At 44.5% G+C, this 27,182-nt stretch overlaps 1 protein-coding gene across 9 annotated transcripts in view; it reads right to left on the bottom strand.

Moving 5' to 3' along the window:
* MGAT5 (alpha-1,6-mannosylglycoprotein 6-beta-N-acetylglucosaminyltransferase) overlaps nucleotides 1–27,182 on the bottom strand; it is a 338,022-nt gene that overhangs the window by 186,807 nt on the left and 124,033 nt on the right. For 5 of the 9 annotated variants that reach the window (XM_053214934.1, XM_053214932.1, XM_053214929.1 and 2 more), the window contains 2 exons: nucleotides 22,722–23,104; nucleotides 4,236–4,400 (listed from right to left, as the gene is read on the bottom strand). In XM_053214934.1, the coding sequence (XP_053070909.1) occupies nucleotides 4,236–4,400; nucleotides 22,722–22,962 (406 nt within the window). In that variant the 5' untranslated portion in view covers nucleotides 22,963–23,104. The remainder of the gene's footprint in view (nucleotides 1–4,235; nucleotides 4,401–22,721; nucleotides 23,105–27,182) is intronic. The other 4 variants (XM_053214936.1, XM_053214931.1, XM_053214930.1 and 1 more) reach the window with 1 other exon arrangement.

Genomic DNA, 27,182 nt, shown 5'->3' with positions numbered 1-27,182 from the left:
TTTGTGGCTGTGTTTCCCAAATGACCTTGTAATTGTAAGTGATAGTAACAGGAAAGAAATGTTATCATTAAGTTGTGCCTTCTAGCTAACCCTGAATGCTGGCCAGTTATTCAGCTTATGTTGAATGACAACAACCAGCTCTTTAAAGTATAAATAAATAAATGCAGAGGGACACATGCATTTACTGCCTCAACTGATGGAGAGAGAGGCACAATGCGCCCATTACCCAAAATATTATAATCTAGAGTTGTACCCATCACATTCTATAAAAGCTCCACAGCACAGAAGTATCTCTACAAAGCTCAGACATGACAGACCCCCCCCCCCCAAAAAAAAAAAAAAATTCGACTTCATTGATGATGTCTTCTAAGGTCTGAGAAAGGGAAATAAGATATCAAGCACCACTTCCAAGCAATTCCCCACGAGCAGAAATGGAAAAGAGAAACCAGAAGGAGAAACTTCTTTTAGCAGTGAAACCAAATGCCATCCCCTCCAGCATAATCCAATCAATGTGGGCATTTACTGAGCACTCCCAACAGGGAGGCTTTGAATAAGACGTTAGGGACAAAACAGATTAAGTGGACACGGTCAGTCCCCAGAAGGCCAGCATTGTCATTGTCACATATTTTTTTTACCTTCTCCCTATGTTAGCACATGGCAAAGATGCTATTCCAGTTCCAATGCCATTCCCTCCACTTCATCATTTAAGATAATAAAAGTAGAGAAAAGAGGAATTGGTCTTTCCAAAAACAAAAATGTCATTCTGAAAGTGGATAATTTTGGCAAAGAAACATTTAAGTTCTTTCAGGCAATATATCTAGAGAAACTGATTTACTATGCAATTGGTTGAAGGGTGTGAATTTTTCTTAAATCTAGGTTTTCATTTCTTCAATTCACCTTCATCTTCAACAAGATAAACCAAGCTCGAAAATGCAGTTCAAATCTAATTCTTGATTTCAATCAAGTTCATTTCCAGCTAAACTTCTCTAGGGGAACATCACTTGAACATAATAAAAAAGCCCAGGAGTGATAAATTTGGAAAGAAAAGCCATTTTGGATAAAAGGTACAGAGAACACAACTAAATAGAGAAAGGGAGCACTCACGCATGCGTGCACACGCGCACGTGCACACATGCATACGTGTATGCGCACACACACACAGAGCTATCCCTAAAAATAAAATAAATTTAAGGAACCCTTCTTCAACTGCTATGGTACCCAATTTAGAAGCAGTTTATAGCCAACCAGAAGATATATCAGCAAGCAATAAGACACAACAGTAAGCAATCAGAAACATCAGCAAGCAATAAGACACCAGAGTAAGCAGTAAAGACACACCAGGGAGAACATTTCTGAGCAATTACCACATGTCTTAATGCAAAAAGAGAAAAAGAAAAACTTCACTCAATCAGCATTGGAACCCTATAAAAATGAACCCTCTCACAGCTCAAGTGCCATTTCTGCTACGACAAGAGAGGTAATGAGGACCGTATGGCCACAGATCAGAGAGAGGGCAAAAGCAGCAATAAATGTTTTGTTTTTTTTTTTCCTGAACAAGGGTTATAAATTTAAGTTTCTGTCCTTCTTTTTGGCACCACAATCTACAGGTATGGCAAATAGTTTAGAAATATGTTGTTTGACTGACAAAATATAAAGTCCCCACCACCCTCTGGGAGAAATAAAGTAGGATGCCTCCATTCTTTCTTTCACTTCTATATCCATTGTGGCCATCACAGTGGCTAAGGGAGGAAAGCACATGCACACATAGGGACAAGCTTGCTTTTGCAAAGGTTGGTCAAAGAAACAATTAGACACAGAGAACTTTTTTTTTTTTTTTATCAGACAGGTTATTAAATATCCCAGAAAACTGTCAGCTCTCCAGGAACCTCTAAGAAAATAGTAACCTATTTTTCTAAACTCACCCATTTGTGATGATTTACAAGATGATTTATAAGAAAGATGGAGCACACACTCTATATGGTGCTTGGTCTTAAGCTGAGCTCAGGGGGTTCCAGGTCCCTATCAAAGGTTCCCCCCCCCCACCCCGCCCAAACACTTAAACTCCATGAAACCAGTGAAACCACTAGCTTCTTGTAGATGTTGAGAAGACAGAGTACAATCATGTGCCTCCAAGAGTTCCAAACAGTAACTGGTTATTAACTGGGAGGTTGCTAGATGTTAGTGTCCTCCCCTTCCTTCCAATTATTTTCTGGGTCACGATGCATTTCTAGTCTGTAACTCTTCCATGAGGCCCCTATGCCTCAATCCTACCCACCTTCAAAATTTACCTTCCTGTGTGAGAAGCCTTCACAGCTACCTCCAGTTACAGGATCACCATTTGTGTGATTTTATGCATATATATTATTTTCCTAAGTGTCCATTAAAAATCTCAAAGTGTATCACACACAAAATATACCAAGGAGTGACAATGAGGTTAATTAATTATTAGACACAGCTCTAAATTTTCTCCATCCTCCCCGCTAAAAGAACACATTAAATACTTTGGTTCTTTAATTATTCGTAAACACAGAACCAGTGGCACATCAAAAGGAGACCCACTCAGAGCCAACAACTTAGAGAATGTGTTCAAGAGGTTTGTGTTACCTGAGTAAGCTAGCTCCATACGTGGGGCTGGAACCCCATGTGAAAGAAGGAGCCACCAACTCCCTCCCTCCCCTATTTCATTCCTGGACATCTACCCACAATTCTGTACCCTGGGGCTTGGAGCCCAGGCAGCGAAGTCTCCCTGTAAGCCTGGCACACAAACAGGACAGTCAGCGGCAGCAAGATCCCTTACCAGGGCAGAGAATGACAACAGGTATGTTTACGTGGGCCTCATAGAACAGAGGCAGTGGGAGGCAGCAAAGCTAAAGGCAGAACACCCCACTCCACGTCTGGAAACAGGATAATGCAGAATGCCATGAACTCAGAAAGGACCTCTTCAATAGCATTTCCTACTGGGGACAGGAATGGGGGAGTAGAGACCGGAGAGGCATGGCTTCCATTTATTAATAAGCAGCTCAACACAGTGGGAGGTTTTCTTGTCTAATTACAGAAGCTGTTGGAAACTGCAGGGAAGATAGGATTTATGGCCCAGATGACACTGTCTCTGTGTTGTAATTAAAAGTTATTTTTAATACCTTTGTTTAGTTGGATACTTTGGATTATTAGAAATATATTTTGTAATTTAACACTTGCTAAAGGGCAGAACAGAACAAAAAGGTAATACAACAAGCTTGCATAATGTGAAACAATTAAATGTTTTGACACTGGGAGGTAGGAAAGGAAAAGAATTGCTCCCACTTAAGTCCATGCACTTCTACAAGAAATGGGTAGAGGTAAACCAGAAAGTACTAAGTTAGATTTTCAAAGTACCAAAAAATAACCCAGCTACTTATTTTAGCCACTAACTAGAATTTGGATACCACCACCACGAGTGTAGACAACTCACAACTGTTCACCCAAAGCACCTCATCCTAACCTTGAACTCTTCGCGCTGTCCTGGGTTTCTAAGAAATGACAGTGGTCACCCTAAGAAGACCAAGTCCTGGCTCAACCACAAAGACCCAGAGGCCAACCCCAGGCAGTGCAATGGGGAATCTGATGTAAGCGATGGACAATACGTGCTGTGTGTGACTTGGGCATTGTTTTTAATCCATTTTTCTTCTCTCATCCAATTTTAAGAAGGGACTAGACAAAATGCATCCCAGTGAAAACTGCAGGGTTTTGTCCATGAGCGGCTACAGAATCAGGCCAAGATCAGGCAGGGGCCATTTATTTCCTAAGTGCCATTTCTAGAATTTACATTTCCCCATATACACATAGGAGGCATTTTCTACAACGGTGGCTCTTCTTGAACAACAGGAAGGAGACAGTCTATTATATGGAACAGACTTTTGAAACTGATAAAAATGGGAAGGAGAAAGAACCTCTAACCGGCATGAGCTTCCCAGATAACCTGTTTCATTTCATCTTTATTCATGCTACAAATCTCATTAAATGTGAATTCCAGGAGCTCATTTCATGAAATGTGTCACAGAAACCACCAGATATTACACATCATGATGAGACTTAAAACGTGTTTTAACATGTTCATCAAAAATAAATTTAAAATGAGCTTTTCCAGGGCCATACCACGTTTATGGGATTTATACCAGTAAGAACCACTGTACTGCTTTACTCTTTTCCCAGTTGTAAGTGGGGTCTGACTCCATGTCAGGGACAATTGCTCTTACCTGCCACATTAATTTTCTCAAGTGCTACCAAGCTGGGAACAGCCGTGGTGGAGTTGGTCGAGTTTGTTCCTGTGCCATTGATTACGAGATTGTCCACCTTTGACTCTAACTTGCCAATGCGCTGCAAGATATTATCCAAAAGCACAGCAAGTGTTTTCTTCAGATCTGTGAAAGAAAATGCAAAGAGTTGAAAAATTCTTTGGCCCTTGTATGTTTGTCTGGGTCATGCGCTCGCTCGCTCTTTCTCTTCTCCCCCCCACCACCTCTCTGTCTCTGACATGAAGAACAAAGGGTGGCACAATCAAAAAGTACTGCTTAAACATCTGCCCTAACAAACCATAACTGTTTTTTTTTTTTTTTTTAATGTTTATTTTACTTTTGAGAGAGTCACAGCACAAGCAGGGGAGAGGGACAGAGAGAGAGGGAGCCACAGAATCCAAAGCAGGCTCCAGGCTCCGAGCTGTCAGCACAGAGCCCAACACAGAGCTGGAACTCATGAACTGTGAGACCATGACTTGAGCTGAAGTCAAATGCTTATCTGACTGAGCCATCCAGATGCCCCTTTAACAAACCATGCCTTAAAGATGACAGTGGCCCAGAGAGCACAAATCAGTCTGTCCTGCAGTCCATGTAAGGCAGTAAGTGACATAAAATTAATTCCAGCTACTAAGTTGATACAGAAAACTCTGGGTTACTTAGCATCCTATCAAAGCACTCTATTAAATTCCTCCTTATAGCATGAAGGTCTGACCCACAGAATCCCAACTCCAAAGTGTAGATAACATCTTGAAGTAACTTCTGGATCAATTTCATTGTTATTTTTAGTGCTATATACTCTAGTATGTCCTAATTTTTTTTTTTTTTTTGCAAAGTCTTTATTTCGGTTGGTTACTTACAGAAATAATAGAAACTACAGTTTCTAGGCATGCTGGGTAACTCAAAGGTATCTGTAGTGAAATTTAGAAAGATACTTAAATTAAGACCAGATTCATTCATGCAAGAAATTTTTACGAAACAAGTGCTACGTGCCAGGCACTGTTCCAGATGCTGGGGCTATTTTCTCGTGATGCTTACGTTTAAGAGCTGATTCCCTTTTGGGGAGTCTGGATGGCTTTGTTGGTTAAGTGTCCACTTCTGGATTTCAACTCAGGTCATTCATTCACTACCTCATGGTTTATGAGTTCGAGACCCACATCAGGCTCTGTGCTGACAGCACGGAGACTGCTTGGGATTCTCTCTTTCCCTCTCTCGGCGCCTCCCCTGCTCATGCTCTCACTCTCTCAAAATACACATAAGTAAAAAATAGAGCTGGATTCCTTTCCTACACATCTGACTGCATTAAACGCTGCTCTTCTCCCCTGGACGGCTTCCAATTCATTAATGACGCTCGATTCTATTCACATGGGTGGCTGGCCTGTTGTCCTTCTGACTTCCTCACGTGTACAAGTCAATATCTTTCTTTAATTATGAGTTTCCAGAGAAGAGAAGCTAAATTAATCTTGTACATGTGGAATACCTTGTGTACCTTGTGTACAAACTTAGTAAACATTTACGTATACATGAGGATAAAGTGTCTGTAGTTTGTCCAGACACTTAGTTTGTGGGTAGTAGGATGTGCAAAGTCCTAAACAGGGACAAACGCAAGGTTGCCACTTCCCCTCCTACTAGGAACAGGGTGAACTTGAGCCGAGCAGGTGATCTCACCTGGCCAGGAAAGAAGTATACACCAGATCAATTCACCAACCCCAGAACACAGCCAACTGACGTTGAACCCCGGCCGCGAGGCACTCGGGCAGTCCCATTTTGCCAAGGGGACAGGAAAGTCATCAGAATGGAAGCAAAGGTATGTCATTAGCATGGAAGTTTGTGTGTCTTAGTGGTTTACAGATGGGAGGCATGGCTGGAGCGGATTAAAAATTACCAGCAGAAACCAAGCCTACACCTTCATCCTGGAAGCCAGGTGTTCTGTGCTGGGCAGAAGCATGGTCTCCCCACCACCCTCCCCAAACTGAACATTAGACTTGTTCACCCTGTTAACTTCTGGAGTGACTCGTCAGTTCATTCTAACAAACACCAGAGCGGGCCTATTTTTGCTCTTCAGCATGTATACTTCCTACAGGTAAGAAGAAGCTGGCCACAACATTAGAGCAACAGAGCTAAAAATATCATTATAACCGAGAAGGGCAGAAGGGAACTAATGTTGCCCCAATGCCCACTGCAAGCCACACGCAAATCTAAGAAACCCCCTTCTCCGTGAGGTAGGTGAGGTAAAATGACTTCATTTTACAGATAAGAACATGAAATAACATGCTCACAGCTATAGAAATAATAAACCGGAATGGGGACTTGAGTCAGGCTGGCCTAATTCCCGGCTGCCTCACTGGCCCAGCCAAAAGTCAAGCGCAAGAGCAGAAGAAACCAAGTGTGAAATTCAGTGTCTTTCACCCATACCATTGTGATTAAGGGCCCAGACTCTGGAGCCAAGGTTTCTGAGTTTACGTCCTCATTCTCCACTCCTATTTCCTTACCTGTAAAAGAGTGGTAAGCACCCTTGCCTCTTTGGGGTTGTTACATGGGCATAACGAGTTACTATGTATAAAATGTCCTTAATAATCACTACGTAACAGCCTGCGATACACAGACAAAAAAATGAAACCTTCCTCTGGGAAATGCTCTCATCTTTCCTCAAGAAATCTCTTCCTGAGTGATGCAGAGAGCTTTGCCACTTTATCCAAAGGGTCATGAGCTCGTCTCCTCCAAGAGCTGCAGTCCCACGGTCTGCATGACTCACAGTCTGCCCCTGGCACATCCTTAGCTGGCAGAAACAGCAGGGGTCAGCCACCAGCTCTGCTCTTACAGTGAACCTAAAGCATCAACTGCTTTTCCAGAATTCTGAAGATTGCCAGGGGCCAGCCAGGCAGAGGGGGGCAATGGTACCACGAGGAAGCAGCCACAGTATTAAGAAACCACCCCTCAGATAAAGGACAGCAACATCCTCCACCTCCAGCCTCTTTGCCTGCAGGCTCTCGCACCAGCCAGAGTCCACACAGGTAAAAATGGTATTTAACTACTACCAGCAATTGAGATTAGCTAGACACAGAAGCCCTGAACCTCTAGAACAGGTTAAATCAGGGCTTCTCAGCTTTCACACTATTGACACTTTGGGCCGGGTAATTATTTGTTGTGGAGGGCTAGCCAGTGCACCGAAGGGTGTTTTGGCTTCTAACCAGTGAATAACAGTAGCAATCCTTTCATGTGACAACAGAAAATGTCTCTGGACATTGCCAATGTCCCAGGGGGAGGGGGGGAAACAACTGCTCCCATTTGAGAACCAAAGAATTAAGCATATTCTCCCAACCCTCATCTTCCTCACTGCCCCTTTGTAGAGAGGAAATGGAAGTATGAGAACAGTCACTGAACTTGCATTATGTGTGACTTCAACTCACTGATGCCCCTGAGGCGTTGCAGGCATTGCTACAAATACAATGGGAAAAACAATGAAAGAATCGGCCCTCCTCCCTACAGGGGCTTCCTGAAGCCTAGCCCAGGGTGATGGTCTCTCAAGGGCTGGTAATCTTTTGCAATTTTTTGCCTTTTTGTTAAAAGGCAACAAGGACTACTGGACAGAGCCCCCTAACCCAAACTTACTGTGACAGTCACTAGTGGAGCACCCTCTTAGGTAGATTACACAACTGTCACGTCAACATTAAGATTATACAAACAAATGGAAAGACATATTCCATGCTCATGGATTGGAAGAATATTGTTAAAAGGTCTAGACTACCTAAAGCAATGTACAGATTTAATGCAATCACTATCAAAACACCGACAATATTTTTCACAGAACTAGAACAAATAATCCTAATATTTGTACAGAGCTGCAAAAGACCCTGAATAGCCAAAGCAATCTTGAAAAAGGAGAGCAAAACTGGAGGTATCACAATTTCAGATTTCAGGATATACTACAAAGCTGTAGTACTAAAAACAGTATGGTACTGGCACAGAAATAGGCACACGTACCGATGGAACAGAATGCAGAGCCCAGAAATCAACCCATGACCGTATGGTCAATTAATCTATGACAAAGGAGGCAAGAATATTCAATGGGAAAAAGACAGGCTCTTCAACAAATTGTGTTGGGAAAACTGGACACATAAAAGGATGAAAGTGGATCCCCTTCTAACACCGTACACAAAAATAAACTCAAAACGGATTAAAGACCTAAATGTGAGACCTGAAATCATAAAAGAAAGAGAGCACAGATATTAATTTCTCTGACATTGGCCATAGTATTATTTTTCTAGATATGTCTCCTGAGGCAAGGCAAAGAAAAGCAAAAATGAATTACTGGGACTACATCAAAATAAAATGCTTTCACACAGCAAAGGAAACAAACCATCCACAAAACAAAAAGACAACCTACTGAATGGGAGAAGATATTTGCAAATGATATATCCAATAAGAGGTTAATCTCCAAAACATATAAAGAACTTACACAACTCAACACAAAAAAGCAAATAAGCCAATTAAAAAATGGGCAGAAGACACGAATGGACATTCCTCTGAAGAAGACATGCATATGGCCAACAAACACATGAGAAGATGCTCAACATAGCTCATCATCAGGGAAATGTACATCAAAACTACAATGAGGTATCATCACCTCACACCTGTCAAAATGGCTAAAATGAAAAACACAACAAACAGTAAGTGTCAGCAAGGATGTGGAGAAAAAGTAATATTCGTGCACTACTGCTAAGAATGCAAACTGCTTCACCCCTCTAGAAAACAGTATGGAGTTTCCTCAAAAAATTAAAAATAGAACTACCCTATGATCCAGTAATCACACTACTAGTTTTTACCCAAAGAATACGAAAACACTAATTCAAAAAATATATGCACCCCTATGTTTACTGCAGCATTATTTACAGTAACCAAATTATGAAGCAATCTAAGTGCCATCAATAGACAAATGGGTAAGGATGTGGTACACACATACACACAAACACACACATACAGGAATATTACACAGCCATAACAAAGGATGAGGTCATGCCATCTGAGACAGCATGGATGGACCTAGAGGGCATTATGCTAAATGAAATAAGTTAGACTAAGAAAGACAAATACCATATAGTTCCACTCATAAGTGGAATCTGAAAAAAGAAAAACAAAATGGCAGAATCAGACCTATAAATACAAAGAACAGATACCTGCCACAGAGGAGAGGGCGAGGTATGGGCAAAATGGGTGAAGGGAAGTGGGAGGCACAGGCTTCCACATATGGAACGTGTAAGTCACAGGAATAAGAGGCACAGCATAAGGAATAGAGTCAATGATATTGTAACAGCAACGTGATGGGACAGATGGTAGGTACACTAGTGGTGCACATAGCATAACGAATAAGCTCATTAAATCACTATGTCATACACCTGAAACTAATGTAACATCATGCATCAACTATACTTAAGAAAAAAAAAGTCAAAATATATAGAAGCTAGTCTTTCTTGATTCCTAAAATACAGTCCCCAATAAGGGTGACCCACCATCTCTTGTTGACGCCACCTACCAGAGAGTGACCATTTTGACTGTGTGACATGGTGCAACTAAAGGAAGTCACGATGATGAGAAGGATGCCGACGGTCACTATCACAACTACGACCCTGTACCACCACCACCACCACCGCCACTGCCCTGCCACCGCTGCTGCCATCGATTGAGCTCTTTCTGTGTGTCAGCTACTGTCCTCAGCACTTCTCACGGATTAACACATGCAGTCCTGCCATGAGAGTATGAGGAATGTATCACTGTTACCATCTCCACTTCATAGATGATAAAACATAGCAGAGAAGTTAAGTAATTTGTTCCAGGTGACTGCAGCTTGAGGGTTCAATCTCAAACAGTCTGGTTCCAGACCCAACAGCTCTTCCCTACCATGCCACACTGCCTCTTAAGAACCACTATGGACCTGCCAGCCAGCAAGCATCTCTGACCTGCTGCTTCTGAACACACTTCTCAGGACTAACCTCTGGGCTTCTGCCATGTGTTTTTGTTAAATCATATGCCAACCATCCTCAAGATTCACTGATGCCACTCTTCCGTGAGCAACTCCCCAACACCAAAAATAATCAAGAGTCTCCATTTCCAAACCTGCAGCCTTGAAATGAAAATGGAATATAAAGCAATCAGAAAAGTTGGACTGTCTAGGCACTTTACCTGGACAGGGATGTTTTCTTTCTCAATATGAAAGAAGGTCATTTTCAACAAGCAGCTATTTGAGTCACTATTTTAAGATAGCTGGACACAAGATAAAAAGTAGTGTCAATAAAACGCACAGGGCTTCAAGCCCATCTTTGTATCCTTACCAACTGGCACATGATAGTCCTCAGTTATGTGTGTGTTACATAAGTAAATGAACAAATGAATGAATGAACCAACAAGTAAGTGGACTATGGTCTTCCCACCAATAAAGCTAAAGAAATTATACCTCTGTAGGTGATGAAATTATTTCTCACCTTTGCATTTTACAGTTAAACCTGCAAAAAATACAAGTCTTATTGCAATTTTAAATTAATACTAGAACATTTTGTATTTTAGTCTTAATGATAATCCATTTATCCAATAAGACTGTTCACCCAAGAATAATTTCTACAGAGCTTAGCAAAGAAATTAGGGCAAATATATTCCTCCAAATTCTAGTGTAACATTTTTATATTTATCATTGTGTTTTACAGTTATTATAGCAGTAAAATGTGTCCTCAGCAGGATTACAATTTTCAATTACTAAAAGGCTTTTAAAATTTTGTTTGTGCTTCAAAGCCTTAGCCATAAAAATTTAATCCCAACATCACTACCGCAATTCTGTATTCCTAAAACTTACTGTACATGATAAAGATGAGATCAAAGCAATTGAAAACATATAAAATGTCCTTCTGGGGAAAGTAAGCTTTGCTTTCTATCATGCCAGAAGTGCTTTGATCAAGGGCAAGATCGACAAAAATCTCAGAACAGGTGCCCTGACAGCTTCTTTAAGTTTTCACATTCAGAAAGCCATGACTTTATGGGGTGAGTAGGAGCTAGAAGATGCTACCACATTCCTGAAAAGGACAGCCAAGGAGATTGCACTGTCAGCTAGACTTGCTGCCTGAGCTGGAGCCCAAGGAGATGGGATTTCAGTAGAAAGGGAGTCCTACTGGTAGGAAGAAGGTCTATCAGTATATAGGTCTATTGGCTAAAGCTGTTGAGACAGGACAGCAAACCCCGACTGCCCAGATCACCCAGGCAATCAGTAATTGGGGAATGATCAAGAAAGGCAGCACTTGGGGCCGATGCTATCCTACTCCGTTCCCTTGACTCATGCTTCCAAAGCAGTGATTCTCCAGCCTGCTGTCCTCCAGGCCAACCTTTACCAGGCTCTGTCCTCAAGGCACTCCATCAGAATCTATAGAACCCCACGAATCAAGGACTCTGGGCACAGCCACGATTGGCTATGTTTAAGATGTGGCCACCATGATTCGCTGACACAGAACCAACTGTGCAATGAACAAGGATTTACATATGAACTTCAAAAAATAATTTGCATCTGTGCTTGCTCCTCATCCAAGTCCCTCTTCACCAAGGCTGCCCTGAGAGGCAGAGTGCCAACAAGAAACGGCTTCACTTGCTGCTTGGGAGAAACTAGCAAAGACAGGGCGCTAATGAGAAAGGAAGGTGCTAATGAAAAAAGAATTAGCCCCAACCTCTCATTTCCACTCACTGCCAGGAATGTCAACTTTCATCAGTTATGTATTTTTAAAATGACCTTTCCACAGAAAGATAATACAGTTTTAGTAATACGCAAAATACAGTCCATTCATCGCATACAAGGACAACTGTAGTGTTGTTTATTATAGACACATCGGGACACTACCCAAATGCCCAAGAAAAAAATTAAGTTATCTATGTCCATCCATTCATAAGAGAATAAATCACTGGATTGGAACTCAGGGAGGGCAGAGCAGGTGTTTTATCATCTCTGTTTATCACCACTGGCTATTAACATCAGGAGCTCACTGATTATTTTTTGAATGGATGGATGAAAAACACACGTATGGCCATTAAAAATACCTGATGGCATAAGGAAATACAACAAAGAAGAGTTTTTAAAGCTGCACATAAAGTATTCCAATTTTTTTTAGAAATGAGCAGATGTGCATGTATCTCTCCACATTTTAAAAAGGACAGAAGGGAAATCAAAATTTTTCTGGATTTGGAGGTGAGAAGTATTTTACATTATATTCTTCTTTATTTCTAAGAATGGTAAGGGCACCTGGATGGCTCAGTCAGCTGAGTGTCTGACTTTGGCTCAGGTGATGATCTCTTGGTTAGCGGTTGGCGAGTTTCAGACCCGCGTTGGGGCTCGCTGCTGTTGATGAAGAGCCTGCTTCAGATCCTCTGTCCCTCTTTCTCTGCCCCTCCCCTGCTCATGTTCTCTCAGTTTCAAAATAAACAAACATTTAAAAAAATGGGCTTGGATCATCCTTGCCCTTGTGTGTTTTATTGACAGCATCTTCTATCTTGTGCTGAATCGTTTGGAAATGGTGACTCAAACAGCTGCATAAGCTGAAAATGAACTTTTCTTCTTTCATGTTAGGAGAGAAAACAAGCCTACCCAGGTTAAGTGCCGAAAAGAGTCCAAGGTTTTTCATTACCTCCAGTCTACGTGCCCTCTGTTTTATATGAATACTCACTGTACTCTAACAATCATGAAGGCATAAAAAAAAAAAAAAATCGCTATTTGAAAATACGTATAGTGCAGTGAGTTCTACCCTTACAACTCAAAGATAGTGGCCCCAAGACCTGATGTCAGATAAGAAGACACCTCCAGAAACATTTCAGTGACTGACCCTCACTGCCTTCTATTTGAATTCTTTTTTATTTATTTTTTAACATTTATTCATTTTTGAGAGGCAGAGAGAGACACAGAGTGTGAGTGGGGGAGGGGCAGAGACAGAGGGAGACAGAGAATCTGAAGCAGGCTCCAGGCTCAGAGCCTGACGCAGGGCTCAAACCCATGAAGGGAGAGATCATGACCTGAGCCAAAGTCCAAAGCTTAACCGACTGAGCCACCCAGGAGCCCCTCCCATTTGAATTCTTAAAGCCACCTGGTGGGTAACCCACCTGTACTTAAAGTCACAAACATGCCCTCTTCCCGTAGCTGTCACAGGCACCCACACCATGTCTCAGATGCTCAGTATTGCTGACTACTGCTCTCTCCCGGGTTAGGCTGCAAGGACACACTTTAAGCTTTGAGTCCAGTGCATACCAGAAGCAAATGTTATTCCTGAGGTGCTACAGGGGGTGTCGCTAGTATTTCAAGGAACTTTCTAGGCAGCGGAATCTGAGAAAAGATCTTATCTAGGCCTGTTGACGATATCAAGTGCTTTATGGAATCTACAGATATCCAGAATGGAACTCTTGGGCTGTTGTGTCAATTTTCCTACACCTAGCCAGCTGCACGTAATAGGAGTCAAGCATTTCAGCCCTTTCTACAGAAGAGAAATGAACTTGGGCTCTGGGAGGTCAAGCCCACTGGTATGGAGGGTCCCGATCTGACCTGTGGGCCCACACCTCCCTGTCAGGGAAGGGCAGCCACAGCCCACTACTCCCTCTCCCTCACCTCCTGTACCAGGAACAGGACCCATAGCAATGCCTTCTTCAGAGACAAAGTGAGCTCACCAAATCCAGCTCATCTCACAGCCCACAAGGGAAAGCCTTCTCTTTTGAACAGGGTAACGACCATCACATCTCCCACTTCCAAAATGCTCAAGTCACTCTGTGGAGCGAACACGCTTTAAAAAGGGATCCAGGGAGGAGCCAAACAGCATGTGTCTGGAGACCAGGGCAGCTGTCCTCGAGCCTGGCCAGCATGGGACCCAGCAAGGGTGCTGCCAAGGCAGGCCTGCCTGGTGATTCTGGCAGACAAGCATCGCCCAGTCTTGTGAAGGAGGGTAGTGGCAAGCCTGCCTTCCTCCCTCTGGGGGAGAGCTTACTTCTGCTCAGGTCATCCCCTGTAAATGCCGAGGACAGCTACAGGAACACGTTCCTGAAGGCCTGTGTTCAAATACAGAAACAGTGTCCGGTTCACATGAAGAATTTTGGTTGGGTGGTAACAGATGTAGGTACATGCAGGCCAAGGTTAGTGATAATTCACCACGCTGAATGCATTTCACTAATCTAAGTGTTTAAATAAGCTTTGTAACATGTAATCCTTACAACAAGCCTATGAAGCAAGTGATATTATTGTATCTCTATTTTTAAAAAGAGGAAGCAGGCTTTTAAAACCTCATTTACCGGGGCACCTGGGTGGCTCAGTCAGTTAAGCATCCGACTTCAGCTCAGGTCATGATCTGGCAGTTTGTAGGCTGGAGCCCACATCAGGCTCTGTGCTGACAGCTCAGAGCCTGGAGCCTGCTTCAGATTCTATGTCTCCCTCTCTCTCTCTGCCCCACCTCTGCTCACACTCTGTCTCCTTCTCTCTCCCAAAAATAAACAAGCATTAAAAATTAAAAAACAAACAAACAAAACACTACATCAGTGTCCTGCCCAAGATCACACACCTGGTAAGGAATCCTTCTATAGCCACCTATAAATGCTCTCTAACTGCCTTCCAGAATAAATGCCCCCAGGTCAGAATCATGCATAACAGCTACTTGGAGCCACCTGGACAGACAGTCCACAGGCAATCTCTTTCTGTTTCCCAGTCTTACTAAAAACACTACTTTCAAATTAGCCCCAGCTGTAACTGTTCCACACAGGTAGAGTGAGGACAAGGGGGCTGCTACTAATCACTTCTGGCTACTAGAAAGTGCCAGGTACGCACTAAGCCCTGGGCTACAGCGGGAAAAGAGAGGCAAAAACCCCTGCCCTCTGGGGGCTTGCATGCTACGTGGGGGAGAGAGACGATGAACAAATCCAATGAATATGTGCCGATAGGAGATTTAGGCGTTATGAAGACCGAGAATGAAAGAGAGAAAGAACAGAAGGAGAGGAGGAGCTATGGGGGGAGGGAAGGCACACACATGGAAGAGCAAAGGCAGATTCTCAGGGACCAGCATCGCTCAGTCACCACCACGCAGCCGGTCCCAGAAGACAGCTGTGGCTTCTAGGCAGATGGGGAAGGGTCAACAGCTCTTGAGGGTGGCCACACTGGCACGCCATTGTGACAGGCCGCCAGGCAAGGGGAGCAACCTCACTTCAGGGCCCAGGACACCCTGAGTCCAAGAGGCACACCCCACCACGCACATTCTCTCCTCAAGCTGGGACTTGAAGCAACAGTGAAGCAGGAAACAACAGGCCTCATCAACCAGGGGAGCAGAAGAGGCTCCAGTCCCTTCCGGAGACACACACTCTGTCACCCCTGAGGCGCTCCTCAGACGAGGGGCCTCGCTGGGCGTGCTTGGGAACCGGGCCTGGCTCTGCAGAGGTGGGGAGCCTGAAGGGGAGAGCCACGTGGGGGGACAGCCACCACACACCCCTGGAGAAGCCCCAAGCCCAGAGAGCCCTGGTTTAGGTCCTAAGCTTTTTAAAGCAGAAAAGGCCTTTATTTAATCACACCAGCCACATCCCTGTAATCACGTCCTCCTCAGACACACCAAACAGCCCAGCTCTTTTTTTTTTTTTTTCTGCCTACCAGCGTCCCTCCAAATCAGTGTGTTTCCCTCAAGGGTGAGCATCGTTGCTTCGACAGTGGTGGTGCTCCCCATCACCCCAGCCCTCCAACACAACAGGCCCTTGATCCTATTTGTAGGAACAGAGGCAAAAAGGAAAAAGCAAATAAGTAAAATTTTAAAACACCATTCACAGGCTTTTAAAAATTTTCCTTTTTAATGTTTATTTATATTTGACAGAGAGAGACAGCGCACGTCGGGGAGGGGCAGAGAGCGAGGGAGACACAGAATCTGAAGCAGGCCTCAGGCTCCGAGCTGTCAGCACAGAGCCCACGAACCGTGAGATCATGACCTGAGCCGAAGTCAGATGCTTAACTGACCGAGCCACCCAGGTGTCCCCACAGGCTTTTTTATCTCCAGTAAAATCCAACCTAAGTTTTCTTCATCTTCTTTTTCATAGCAGAGGTGGAATGAAACACATGTAAAGACTCTTCTGACTCTCCAAACGTTAACCCGGTCTGTAATACAGGGCAGGGGCTACCTTTTATGAGCTACTTTAGGCAGCCACACTGGCATCACCGTGGGGGTCTCCTGTTAGCCTATGAGCAGAACCCCAAGTGATGTTAACATCTCAGAAATGGGAATCCCCAGGTCAATGAGGGCCACCTAAAGCCCAAAGGAGTTACTGCTCCGCTGCACCTTGATCTGCAACCAAAAACCCTACCATGTTTCTCCAGGGCTTGCGGTATGCAGCCCCACCTCGTTAAGGTAACAGGAAGCACTTCCTTTCTACTTACCTCCCTTCCCATGGTGGAGGTAACAGTGGATAACAGTGCAGGGTCAAAGCCCCCAAGAAGGGGCAGGCCAGGCTCACTCACAAGAAACATCCATCCCCCTTCACCTTCCTCCCTCCCTCTCCCATCACACTGAGGTCCACAGCCCACAGGGCCCACCTTCCACATGGGTCCTGGCTTACTTCATTCAGCTACAGCAAGTCTGATGGGTCCCTAGAGGGTGCATGCAGGCCTTAGGCACACACCCTGCCGTCTGCCTCAACTGAGCTCTACCCCACCTCTGCACCCTACCCGGCAACCTCTGGTGTCAGTAGGGCTAATAGACACCTCCCGAGAGAGGCCTTCTTTGACCTTCTCATTCCAAGTAGCTCCTCAAGTGCTTTTTTTTTAAAATCACATATCCCGGGGCGCCTGGGTCACTCAGTCGGTTAAGCATCCAACTCTTGATTTCGGCTCAGGTCATGAGCTCACGGTTCCTGGGACTGAGCCCCACGCTGGGCTCTGTGCTGAAAGCTCAGAGCCTGCTTGGGATTCTCTCTCCCTCTCTGCCCCTCCCCTGCTCATTCTCTACCTCGCTCTCTCAAAAATAAACAAACGTTAAAAAAATAATAGAATCACATATCCCTGTGTCATTTTTCTTCCTGGAATTTATTACTATCTGATGGTTATGTCAGTTAGTGTTTCTCCCTTCCATAATGAGCACAGACTCCATGAGAGCAAGGACCTTGTTCATCTTTTCCTAGCTGTATGTACAAAGCTTATACAGCACTGCTATATATCTGTGAAGGGCACAGTCATTTCCCAAAGCACTAGGCTTGAAGGCTAACAGCCAATCAAGGGGACAGCAGAGGCTCAAGAAGTCAGGGGGGACCAGGAGACAGGAGCTAAGGCAGAGCAGGAGATCAAGCAGGGAAGCCAGCAGCAGGGAAACAGAATACTGGGCATAGGGGAAGGGGGTGGCAGAAAAGCTGGTGACCAGTGCAGAGCCATGTCCTGGCATCCAGAGCAGCAAACAGGCGAGAAAGGTCAGCGTGAATAAGATGTGGATGGGCCACAAAGGGAGGTAGTCTCTCACTGCCCCGGGTTCCATTCCTGTTAACTTAGAGAACACAGGTGGACCGGGCCTGTGTCATAGCTAAGAGGTGATCACTGAGCATCAGAATTTGGGTCAGGCCACCAGAGACAGAGATCAATTCACCTCAGAAATAAGAAGGGCATTGACTAGGGTGGGTAACAGAATTCATGACACAATCCCCGCGACAGGCATGGCCCTGCCACACGGGCCTGGGAGAGGCAGTTCAGGCTGCACAGAAGGCCCTGGCTGTGCACATTCCCCCAAGAATGGACTGACAGACGAGCACACGAGAAACGCCCTCCATCCCCCACGGACGAATGTTCCAACTGTTCTACACGGGCTACCCGGGACGTGTTCCAGGCACTACTTCTGAATTACCAAACCCCAAAAGAAGTTGAGAAGTCTCTTTTCAAGTCAGAACAAGGATGGGGGATGAGAAGTTTGAAAGTCCTGCTATCGTTTGAGGACTAATCAAACTAACACCCCCTGACATGCAGCACCTTGTTCACATGGTACAATCACACGGTAAGATAGGAACGGATACCCACTCTCAAAGTAGTATGGGTCCCTAGGGCCCTGTCCATGCAGCCAGGATGTGGCAAAGCCAAACTGGCTGGCTCCCCCTAACCACTAACCTCATACCTGCCACTCAGAGGCATTTTCAGAGGACAGAGAAATAAGACATGTTGATGTACATCTTATAAGGATGTCTTCAGTGAATTCAAACGCAGAGATGAGTCTTAGCATACCAAACAAAATCCCTTAGATAGACTCCCCTGGGGATAGATCAGGGCTTAACAAACATTTGCTGGGGGGGGGGGGGCGCCTGGGTGGCTCAGTCAGTAGGTTGGACTGACTCTTGGCTTTGGCTTGGGTTGTCGTCTCATGGTTCTTGGGTTTGAGCCTTGAGTTGGGCTCTGTGTTTGTGGTGAGGAGCTTGCTTGGGATTTTCCCACTCCTCTCTCTCTGCTCCTCCCCTACTCCCTCTCTCACAAAATAAATAAACTTTAAAAAAAAAAAAAAAGAAAAAACATTTTTGGTAAAGGAGCAGACAGTAAACCTTTTAGGCTTTAGTCCCTGAGGCAACTACTCAACTCTGCCATTGTAATGCAAAAACCCCTAGAGGACAAACCGAGAGACAAGGAGGATTCCAAAGGCTTTACAAATAAGAACAGGATGCTTTGACCCACAGTGAGCTTGCTGACCATAGCTCAGACCCTGGAAGTCCTGGGAAACTGTGGAGTCAAGGAGGGACACTCCAATGAGTGTTTCAGACTGAATCATGGGGACTACTGAAAGATGGAGTCTGCAGGTTTTAGGTGTCCCATAAAATAAATCCTGTTTTACCATGTTTCTCTGTTACTACAGTTGTTATCAATAATTGGGAGTGGTTCTGTTTCAGTAAAAGTTGATTTACTCAAACGGACAGAAGTCCGAATTTGACCCACAGGGAATAGTTTGCTGAACTCTTCAGCTCTAGGACCTCAAGCCAGGGATTCTAAAAAATCAGTAATAATCTAAAGTTAGCTATTACGATTCCTCAAATACCTTCCAGGGCTACTGAAGACACGTTTGTAGCATACTGAGAGCCTCTGATGATGCCAATATGGGGATGGGAGAAAGAGGGTGGTTTTCTTTTCTGGTCTATTAATGGGATTACTTCGTAGTGGGCACAGATCCCAGCCATAAAGGATCAGTTCTTCATTCTCTCAGAGCAGACGTCTAGCCAGCGCTCTGTACACGGGCTGCATCTGTGGCCGAAAAAGAGATTGCAAACCCATGTCTCATGCGTCTTCATCCCCACTCCACCAATCCAACTAAACCACTGAACATCCTGCAGTCCCTGCATCTTTTTTCATGTGTTTTTTTTTTTAAGTTTATTTATTTATTTTTAGAGAGAGAGAGAGGGAGACAGACAAACAAGGAGCGAGCAAGGGAAGGGCAGAGAGAGGAGAGAGAGAATACCAAACAGGATCCACGCTGTCAGTGCAGAACCCTATGGGGGGCTCGAAGTCATGAACCGTGAGATCACGACCTGGGCCAAAATGAAGAGTCACACGCTTAACTGACTGAGTCACCCAGGCTCCCCGGCATCATCTTCTGACATCAACCACCAGAGCTGCCTGGCTGTTGATGTGCCCACAACTGGTACTGATGGATTCCAGGGGAAGCACACATCAGCAGAATGGCTCTCCAGCTTTCTATGACTGGCCCTGGACTATACGCCTTGCTAAATCCCAGTTGTTGGTGCCCAGAACTGAGAAATGGAGAAAGCTAAGCTGTCCAATTTTAAGTGACAGGAACCAGGTATCTGCTTGAAAACTTCCATAAGATGCTGTTAGTGTTTGCTGTTTCACTCTTAGTGCAGTGATTCTCCAAGGTGGGGAGGGAGGCAATTTTGCCCCCCATGTCTACACACATTTTTGGTGGTTACAACCAGGGGGGGTGCTACTGGCATCTAGTGGGTAGGGCCACCTGAGATGCTGCTCAACATCCTGCATGAACGAACAATCCCCACAACAAAGAATTATCTAGCTCCACATGCCACAAGTGCCCAGGTGACAAACTGTTTTAGTGGGATTTTGCCACATGATGATCCAATGCCTCAAGCGCACAGGCACAGTCCAATTAAATTCCACAAACTCAGCTCCAAAAACCACTTTGATTGACATGCCTAGCTGATGAGATGAAAAGAGAAAAACAGCAGTGTGTGTTGCATTTGCCGACAGGGCCTGTTTGTTTGTTTCTTTGTTGTTTTTGAGAAAAAGAAAAATTACTTTGCTAAGGTTTATCTGTGAAAGGAAATTGGAATCAATTTTCATAGTATCTTTGAGCTCCAAACTCCTACGTTTATAAGCATATAATGTGGGGCTGAGGTTCTAACAGACTACTCTGGGGTTCTGGTAACTTTCTACAACACATGAGGTCTGTGAGGTTGAAAGCTAAGACCAGATCACTACCCTTTAGAAAACCGAGGAAGCCTAGCCTAGGAAGATGTTCAGCAGCAAACAAGAAGTAAAAACATTCAAAACAACTAGGAAAATTTTAATTCTATAAATTTATCATTTATGGGTTTTCTTCTTTCCCATGGAAAAAGTGTGACAGATTGAGATAAACAGAAGGAGGAAATTACAAAGGAACTACTCCCCTATTCCCCAAAATATTTAACATGGAATGTACCGATAAGAAACCTGAAAGAGGGGTCTATTTTACTTGTTATATGGACTTGTTACACATGAGTGACACTAATGGTGACGATTTGCTTTATTTATTCGTTCTGATGGCTTACCTACAATATTTGGGAAATACAGAAGACTGAAGTCCATGATTTATTTAAAAATCCACTCTGAAAAACTACCTAGTTGTTTTTCAGTGTGGACTCTCAAAATGGAGTCTCATTTTTTAATCCATCATATCAAAAAAAGGTGGCATTTATTCAGGCATATTGAGAGCCCATGCCTATTGACATTGCCAAATCCAACAGATTAAAAGCAGACAGCGTGATTATTCCAACAGTAGGCACTACTGACAGTGTTCAGTAGGCAGTGAAAAAGAAATTTCCACATTCTACGTTAAAAGCAACCATTTTCTCCTTACCAAAACATATAGCTGAAATTTAAAAGTAACCACATTTCCTGGATCCTTTCAAAAAGAAAAACAAATTATGTCAAATTAAGTATAACTTCCTGTGTTTGAATTCAAGCTTCAAAATGCTGCTATATATTTTCAGGAAATCACCATTTGAACTTCATATACTTTAGAGTCCGTAACTGCGGTGTCACAATGTATAACAGCAAACCTCTCCACCTCAGCCAAATCCATTCTTGCATCTCATTTATATTACACCTCTGGGTGTAATGCACTAAGGTCTGCATTCAGTGACTAGACTTGTTAATGAGCAAGAATGACAGGACATCTTCTATGGAGTAAGTCCATTCTCATCCTTGGTGATCATAGGAGAGCTGGGAGATAGGCGCCCCACGACGTCCTATGATCCAAATTTCATCTACAATTTTTGTTTGTATTGTATATGTATGCTTTTTTTCAAGTATTTTGCATATATCCATATACACATATTTTTGTGCATATACATAAAATATCAGAAAAATATACAGTGACATGTTAATTGTGGTTAGTTCCTAGAGTAGGTTTATATGTGATTTTCTTTATTCTTGGGTTTCTCTTTTGCATGTCTACTGCTTCCAAAATTTTCTATATTAAGCATAACTTTTGCCAAAAGAAAAATAAATAATATTCTGTATGTATTTTTTTCCCCTCAACCTCATTTCTAGAAGAGTTTTTAGGTACCCAACAAAAAAAAGCAACATGTACAAAAAGACTTCTTTCGAAATAAGGGCAATGAGAGGCAAGGGCAAGAAACAAGAGCAGGCAACACTGAAGAAGCTGAAGACTAAAGCTATTAGCTAGCACATAAGACCAAGTGTCCTACATACCAGCCAGAGGGAGGCACACATTGCACTCTGAGTTTCTCATCCCCCCCCCCCCGCACCCCCCCTGTCTTTACCTCACCCTCCTCCCCTAGTCCTCCTTCGACCCTGCATTCCTCCCCACCCTCTGTACCTTACCACCACACAGCCTTAATTAAGTTTTGTTTAGGGAAAGATAACAAGAATATTTTTCTACATTCCCTGATCATACTCCCGGATGAGATCATGCAATCCAGAAATGTGCTGCGGGAAAGGGAGCTAGCTGCACATACAACCAACTGAGTGCTACTGCTCTGCCCCCACTGGTCCTGGGACTGAGTGTCAGTGTGCACAAGAACTCAGTCTCCCCAGGGACATGGCTTTAACTTTCTAAAAGTGTCCCTCTGTGTGCAACTCCCTGCCACGAAGGCAGTGGCAAGGGAGGCACTCAATCCATGATAAAAACCAAGGCTGCAAGCCTCTGGAGTCACTTTGAGGCAAAGCCACATCCCATCGAGAAGCCCCAGAAGCACCGCGCTTACCGTAAGCTGTCATGACGCCGGCGTATGGCCCATCCACCACATTCCGGTTTTCTTCTGCCAGCGCCTTGATGTACCTCTTGCTGAGGTCCAAGATCTGCTCACGCAGCATGGAGCTGCTCTCAGGCTGAGTTCGCTGCTGGATGGTAAAATGCAGGAGCATCATACCCCAGATAAAGCCAAAAGTCACAAGGAAAAAGCCCAGCTTCTGAGAGGACAACTTCCACGGAGTAAAGAAAGCCATTGCTCTCCAGCAACTTCACCTGCCCTTGGCTCTTAAAGCGCAGAAGGGAGACACAAGTTCATGGTGCAGGCTGGGTTTGTGGGCACGTCGGTCTCACTCCGGCTCCTGCGTCAGCTGATTTCCTTTCCTCATTTCCATTCTGCTGTGAAGAAGGGGGAAAGTTAGTAGAGTGGTCGTGGCCAAACACAGTGAAACAAACCAGAAGCCACGTTTTCACTCAATTGGCTCCAAAATGCAAACTTCCTTTTTTCTTCATTTGCTGGTTCAATATCTTATGTTATGATTCCAGATCTGTAAGCTGAGAGGGGAAATCTGGCTAGGCGACAAAAGCTGCACAAATACAGAGGAGGAAATGTGTGTCTGACTATGTTAACAGGTGTAGCAGGGCTGTTCCAGTCTGGACCAAGTTCAAAAACAGGAAGCCTTTTTTACAAGGTGGGGAGGAGATGGAAGGGTATTCTACTGAATGTCAGCAAAAACCCAAGTGGAGGGCAGAGCCCTATCAACATGGGGTAGTCGTGTGCATCTGTAAATTGAGCTTACAAAGTCATTAGTATGTGCTCTGGCAAAGATTTGAGCATGCTGCTGGAGAGGTGAGCAAGAAAGTGGATGCCTCCTCAGGGGGCTAGACCAGGAAAGGGGAGAAAGTCCCCGTATTACGTAAGTGTGGCCAGCTCTCATTAGCAGTGTCCAGAGAGAGAGGAGTTGGATCTCTCAGGAACCACCAGGTGGCCTCTCCCCGGGCACCAGCGCAGAGAAGCTATGCCAGGGTACCCGGTGATCTTCCTGTTTTAGCTACCATGAGTGAAAGAGGCACCTCGGCACTCATTTGCATACTTCAACTCAGAAAATATGGAGCACGTGATTAAGACTCCTTTCCTGTAACTCTCACTTTCACTCACACCATGCAGCAAAATGGGAGGTACAAAGGCACAGTTTCGATCCTGATCAGGCAGATCCTATTTGGTGCCCTATTCGGGCCAAGGTCTTAAATCAGTCTTCCTAAAAAAATGAGGCTCAAGTAGAGGTTGTAAATGGGTTATAAGTAGGCCAAACTCTCCAACCCCTCAATCAGAGTCTTGGGCCCAAGGACCAGCCAGCTTACAAATGGCACCATTTTCTAAGTGTGCCAAGGGAAAAGCTGAGCAGTGACCTCCTATGGGGTACTAACCCAGGATGTATTCAGAGTGTGCGTTATGTTTTAGTTCAAAGCATTCTTCTTTGTAGGCCATCTAAGAAGAAATGATGGTGAGCTCTTGGAGCATTTGGCTTTCAGGATCTATAATACAGTAGATCTGTGTTGGTCTTCCTTTTCACTGTTTCCTCACCTGCGAACAGCCATTAGTAGCTTGTAGTATCACTGCCAACAGCCAATGATAAATAAATTCTAGGTATGTCCCAGGGAGTGGGATAAATGCTTTTTGTGCCTTAGTTCACTAAATTGTTAGAAGAGTCCTACATGGTAAAAATTACTAATATCATCTGTTTTAGAGATGAAGAAACAAAGGCACAGAGAGATGGACTTGCCAAAGGTCACCAGCTATGAGGCAGAAGGATAAGCTGGGAAAGCCTAGGATAGTACAGCCTGTCCCACCATGCCCTGTCTCCCCTATGCCACCCCTCTTTCCCCACCAGCCTGTTTATCTGTGGCCAACATCTGTTTGTACACACGCTTAAAGGGTTGTAAAAAGCAACAAAGAAGAAAATGTGACAGAAATCCTATGTAGCTCAGAAGCCTAAAACACTTACTACTGGCCCTTAACAGAGCAAGATTACCACCCTCTGAATTCTAGGCAACTGGCTCTGCAAAGCATGGTCCCTAACTCCACAGCAGAAGCACCAGTGAGAAATGCAAATGCCCAGGCCCCAACGCAGACCTACTTAATCAGCAACTCTGGAGGGTGGGTGAGGGGCAGGCAGCAATCAGTGCTTCAACAAGTCTCCCAGGCGACTTTGATGCCTACTCAAGTCTGAGAGCCTCTGACCCAGGCAGATGGATGTCACCTCTATGCTATACCACTGCACTGTCTATACAGTGTGGCTCAAACTCCCTTTTGCAATACTGTAACACTTCAATTCTTCCATCCCAGGAACACCCCCTGCACCTGCTGGTCAGTTATCACCATAACCCCACACCATAACTCCTTCTCCAGGGTCTCCCCGTATTCACTCAAGCTGCTCTCCCTACCTGGCTGGCCCTCTGCAGATCACACTGATAAATCCAAACCTGGTCTGTTCCCCAAGCCCCAACTCTGGTCACAATGGCTTCAGACAGCCCTTCAGACAGCCCATAAGGTCCCTTGCTAGTCTTCAGTTTAAACACTTGTCTGTTAGGGCGCTTGGGTGGCTTAGTTAAGCATCTCTTTTTTTAAATTTTTTAATGTTTATTTATTTTTGAGAGAGAGAGAAAGAGACAGAGCATGAGCAGGGGAGGGACAGAGAGAGAGGGGAAGACACAGAATCTGAAGCAGGCTCCAGGCTCTGAGCTGTCAGCACAGAGCCCGAAGAAGCATCTGACTCTTAGATCATGACTCAGGTCATGATCTCAGGGTCATGAGACTGAGCTCCGCATTGGGCTCTGTGCTGACTGTGGAGTCTGCTTAAGATTCTCTCTACCCCTCCATGTGTGTAGTCTCTCTCTTAAATAAAAAGTAAAATAAAACACTTGTCTATATAGATTATTTGCCAGTTTCACCTGAGTGGGATCCCATGACATCCTCTAAGGGACCCTCCCTCCATGTGCATTCTCAGAGAAAGACACCAGCCCCAGGGGCACAATACACCACCTGCTGCCCAGCGAACTTGTCCTCCAGGCACTCTGGCACTTTATTTAGCCCTTCCTTTTCTTTCTTTCTTTTTTCTTTTTTTTTTTTTTTGAATATAGTTATTTTGAGAGAGTGAGCAAGTAAGCGTGAGTAGAGAAGGGGAAGAGAAAGAGGGAAAGAGAGAGTTCCAAGCAGGCTCTGCACTGTTAGCCCGACATGAGGCTCAAACTCACCAACTGTGAGATCACCACCTGAGTCGAAACCAAGGGTCGGACGCCTAACTGGCTGAGCCACCCAGATGCCCCTATTCAGCCCTTCTAAATAAAGGTGAGCAGCACCTGCCTTTTCTTTCCTCCACTCCTTCTATGGTGGATCCTGAGCACTTCCTGCCACCGGTCCCCAGGGACTGAACAAGCAACACAAGAGAGATCTCAGCCTCATGGGGCTTCTGTTTTAAAGCCACCACTCGAACTGGGGGCTGCCCCTGGGTCCTTAGGAAGTGACTGCACTTCCTGTTTGATAACTCACAGCAGTGAGTCAACTGTACCCCAGGGCTGAAGGGATTTTCCTAGGGCAAGTACACTAGATGCTATACTAAAATGACAGTCATCTGGCAATCTTCTTTACTATTTTAAGGGGGAACCCCAAATGTATGCAAGAATTACCTGTTAACTTTTAGACACGCAACGCCACTCCACTTCATCAGTGAATCCCCTGAAGAAGCTGCTAAAAGCTGCAAAGTGGAAGCAAGGGCAAGGCCAGGTCCAAAAACTGAACAAGGGCCCCCAGTAGAAGGTGGCGTGCTTCTCTGCCTTGACCTTGGGAAGAGTCACAACTGCCCAGGTGGCACATATGCAGGGCAAAAAAGGTGGTCGAGAAAGCCAGCCAAAGTTAAATGACACCAGCTCAGAGACATACAAATTGGGAGTGAAAATCCCCAATCCCAAACTCAGAGAATAGCTCTGATTATTGAGGGCCCAGATTTCAAGTAACCACAGAGCTGTCAGAATAGTCTCTTCTCCAGTGGAATCTACAGTGTGAAATAACAGCACCTATTCTAGCACAGCAACAGCACATGCAGAGAAGAGGATTAGAACTCATCTGTACAATTCCTACCAACATAGAATTTTAAAAACCTCTTCCAAATCATTATCTGGAAGACACCCCTAACTTCCACAGTAAAGGGAGGACAACAGGACAGCAATTCTCACCAGAAGGTGCTGGAGCCATGAAAGGACTTAATGATCACCATCAGTAATGGCCACAAAATTCATCAAGAGGCTGCAGAATAGTGATCGAAAAGCAGTCAATCCAGCAGAGAATCTGCCTGTCTCCAGACTTTCTAATGTAGGTAGAATCCTCTGGCAAAATGGAGCCAATAGACACTAAAAGGGCAGACAGTCTATCTCAGAAGCCCTTGTTGCCAACCTGAGTAATGCCAGCCCAAGGTCATGA

The sequence above is a fragment of the Acinonyx jubatus genome, chromosome C1 (genome assembly GCF_027475565.1).
Source record: "Acinonyx jubatus isolate Ajub_Pintada_27869175 chromosome C1, VMU_Ajub_asm_v1.0, whole genome shotgun sequence".
Taxonomy (NCBI): Eukaryota; Metazoa; Chordata; class Mammalia; order Carnivora; family Felidae; genus Acinonyx; species Acinonyx jubatus.
This window is presented reverse-complemented; position numbering and strand designations above follow the sequence as displayed.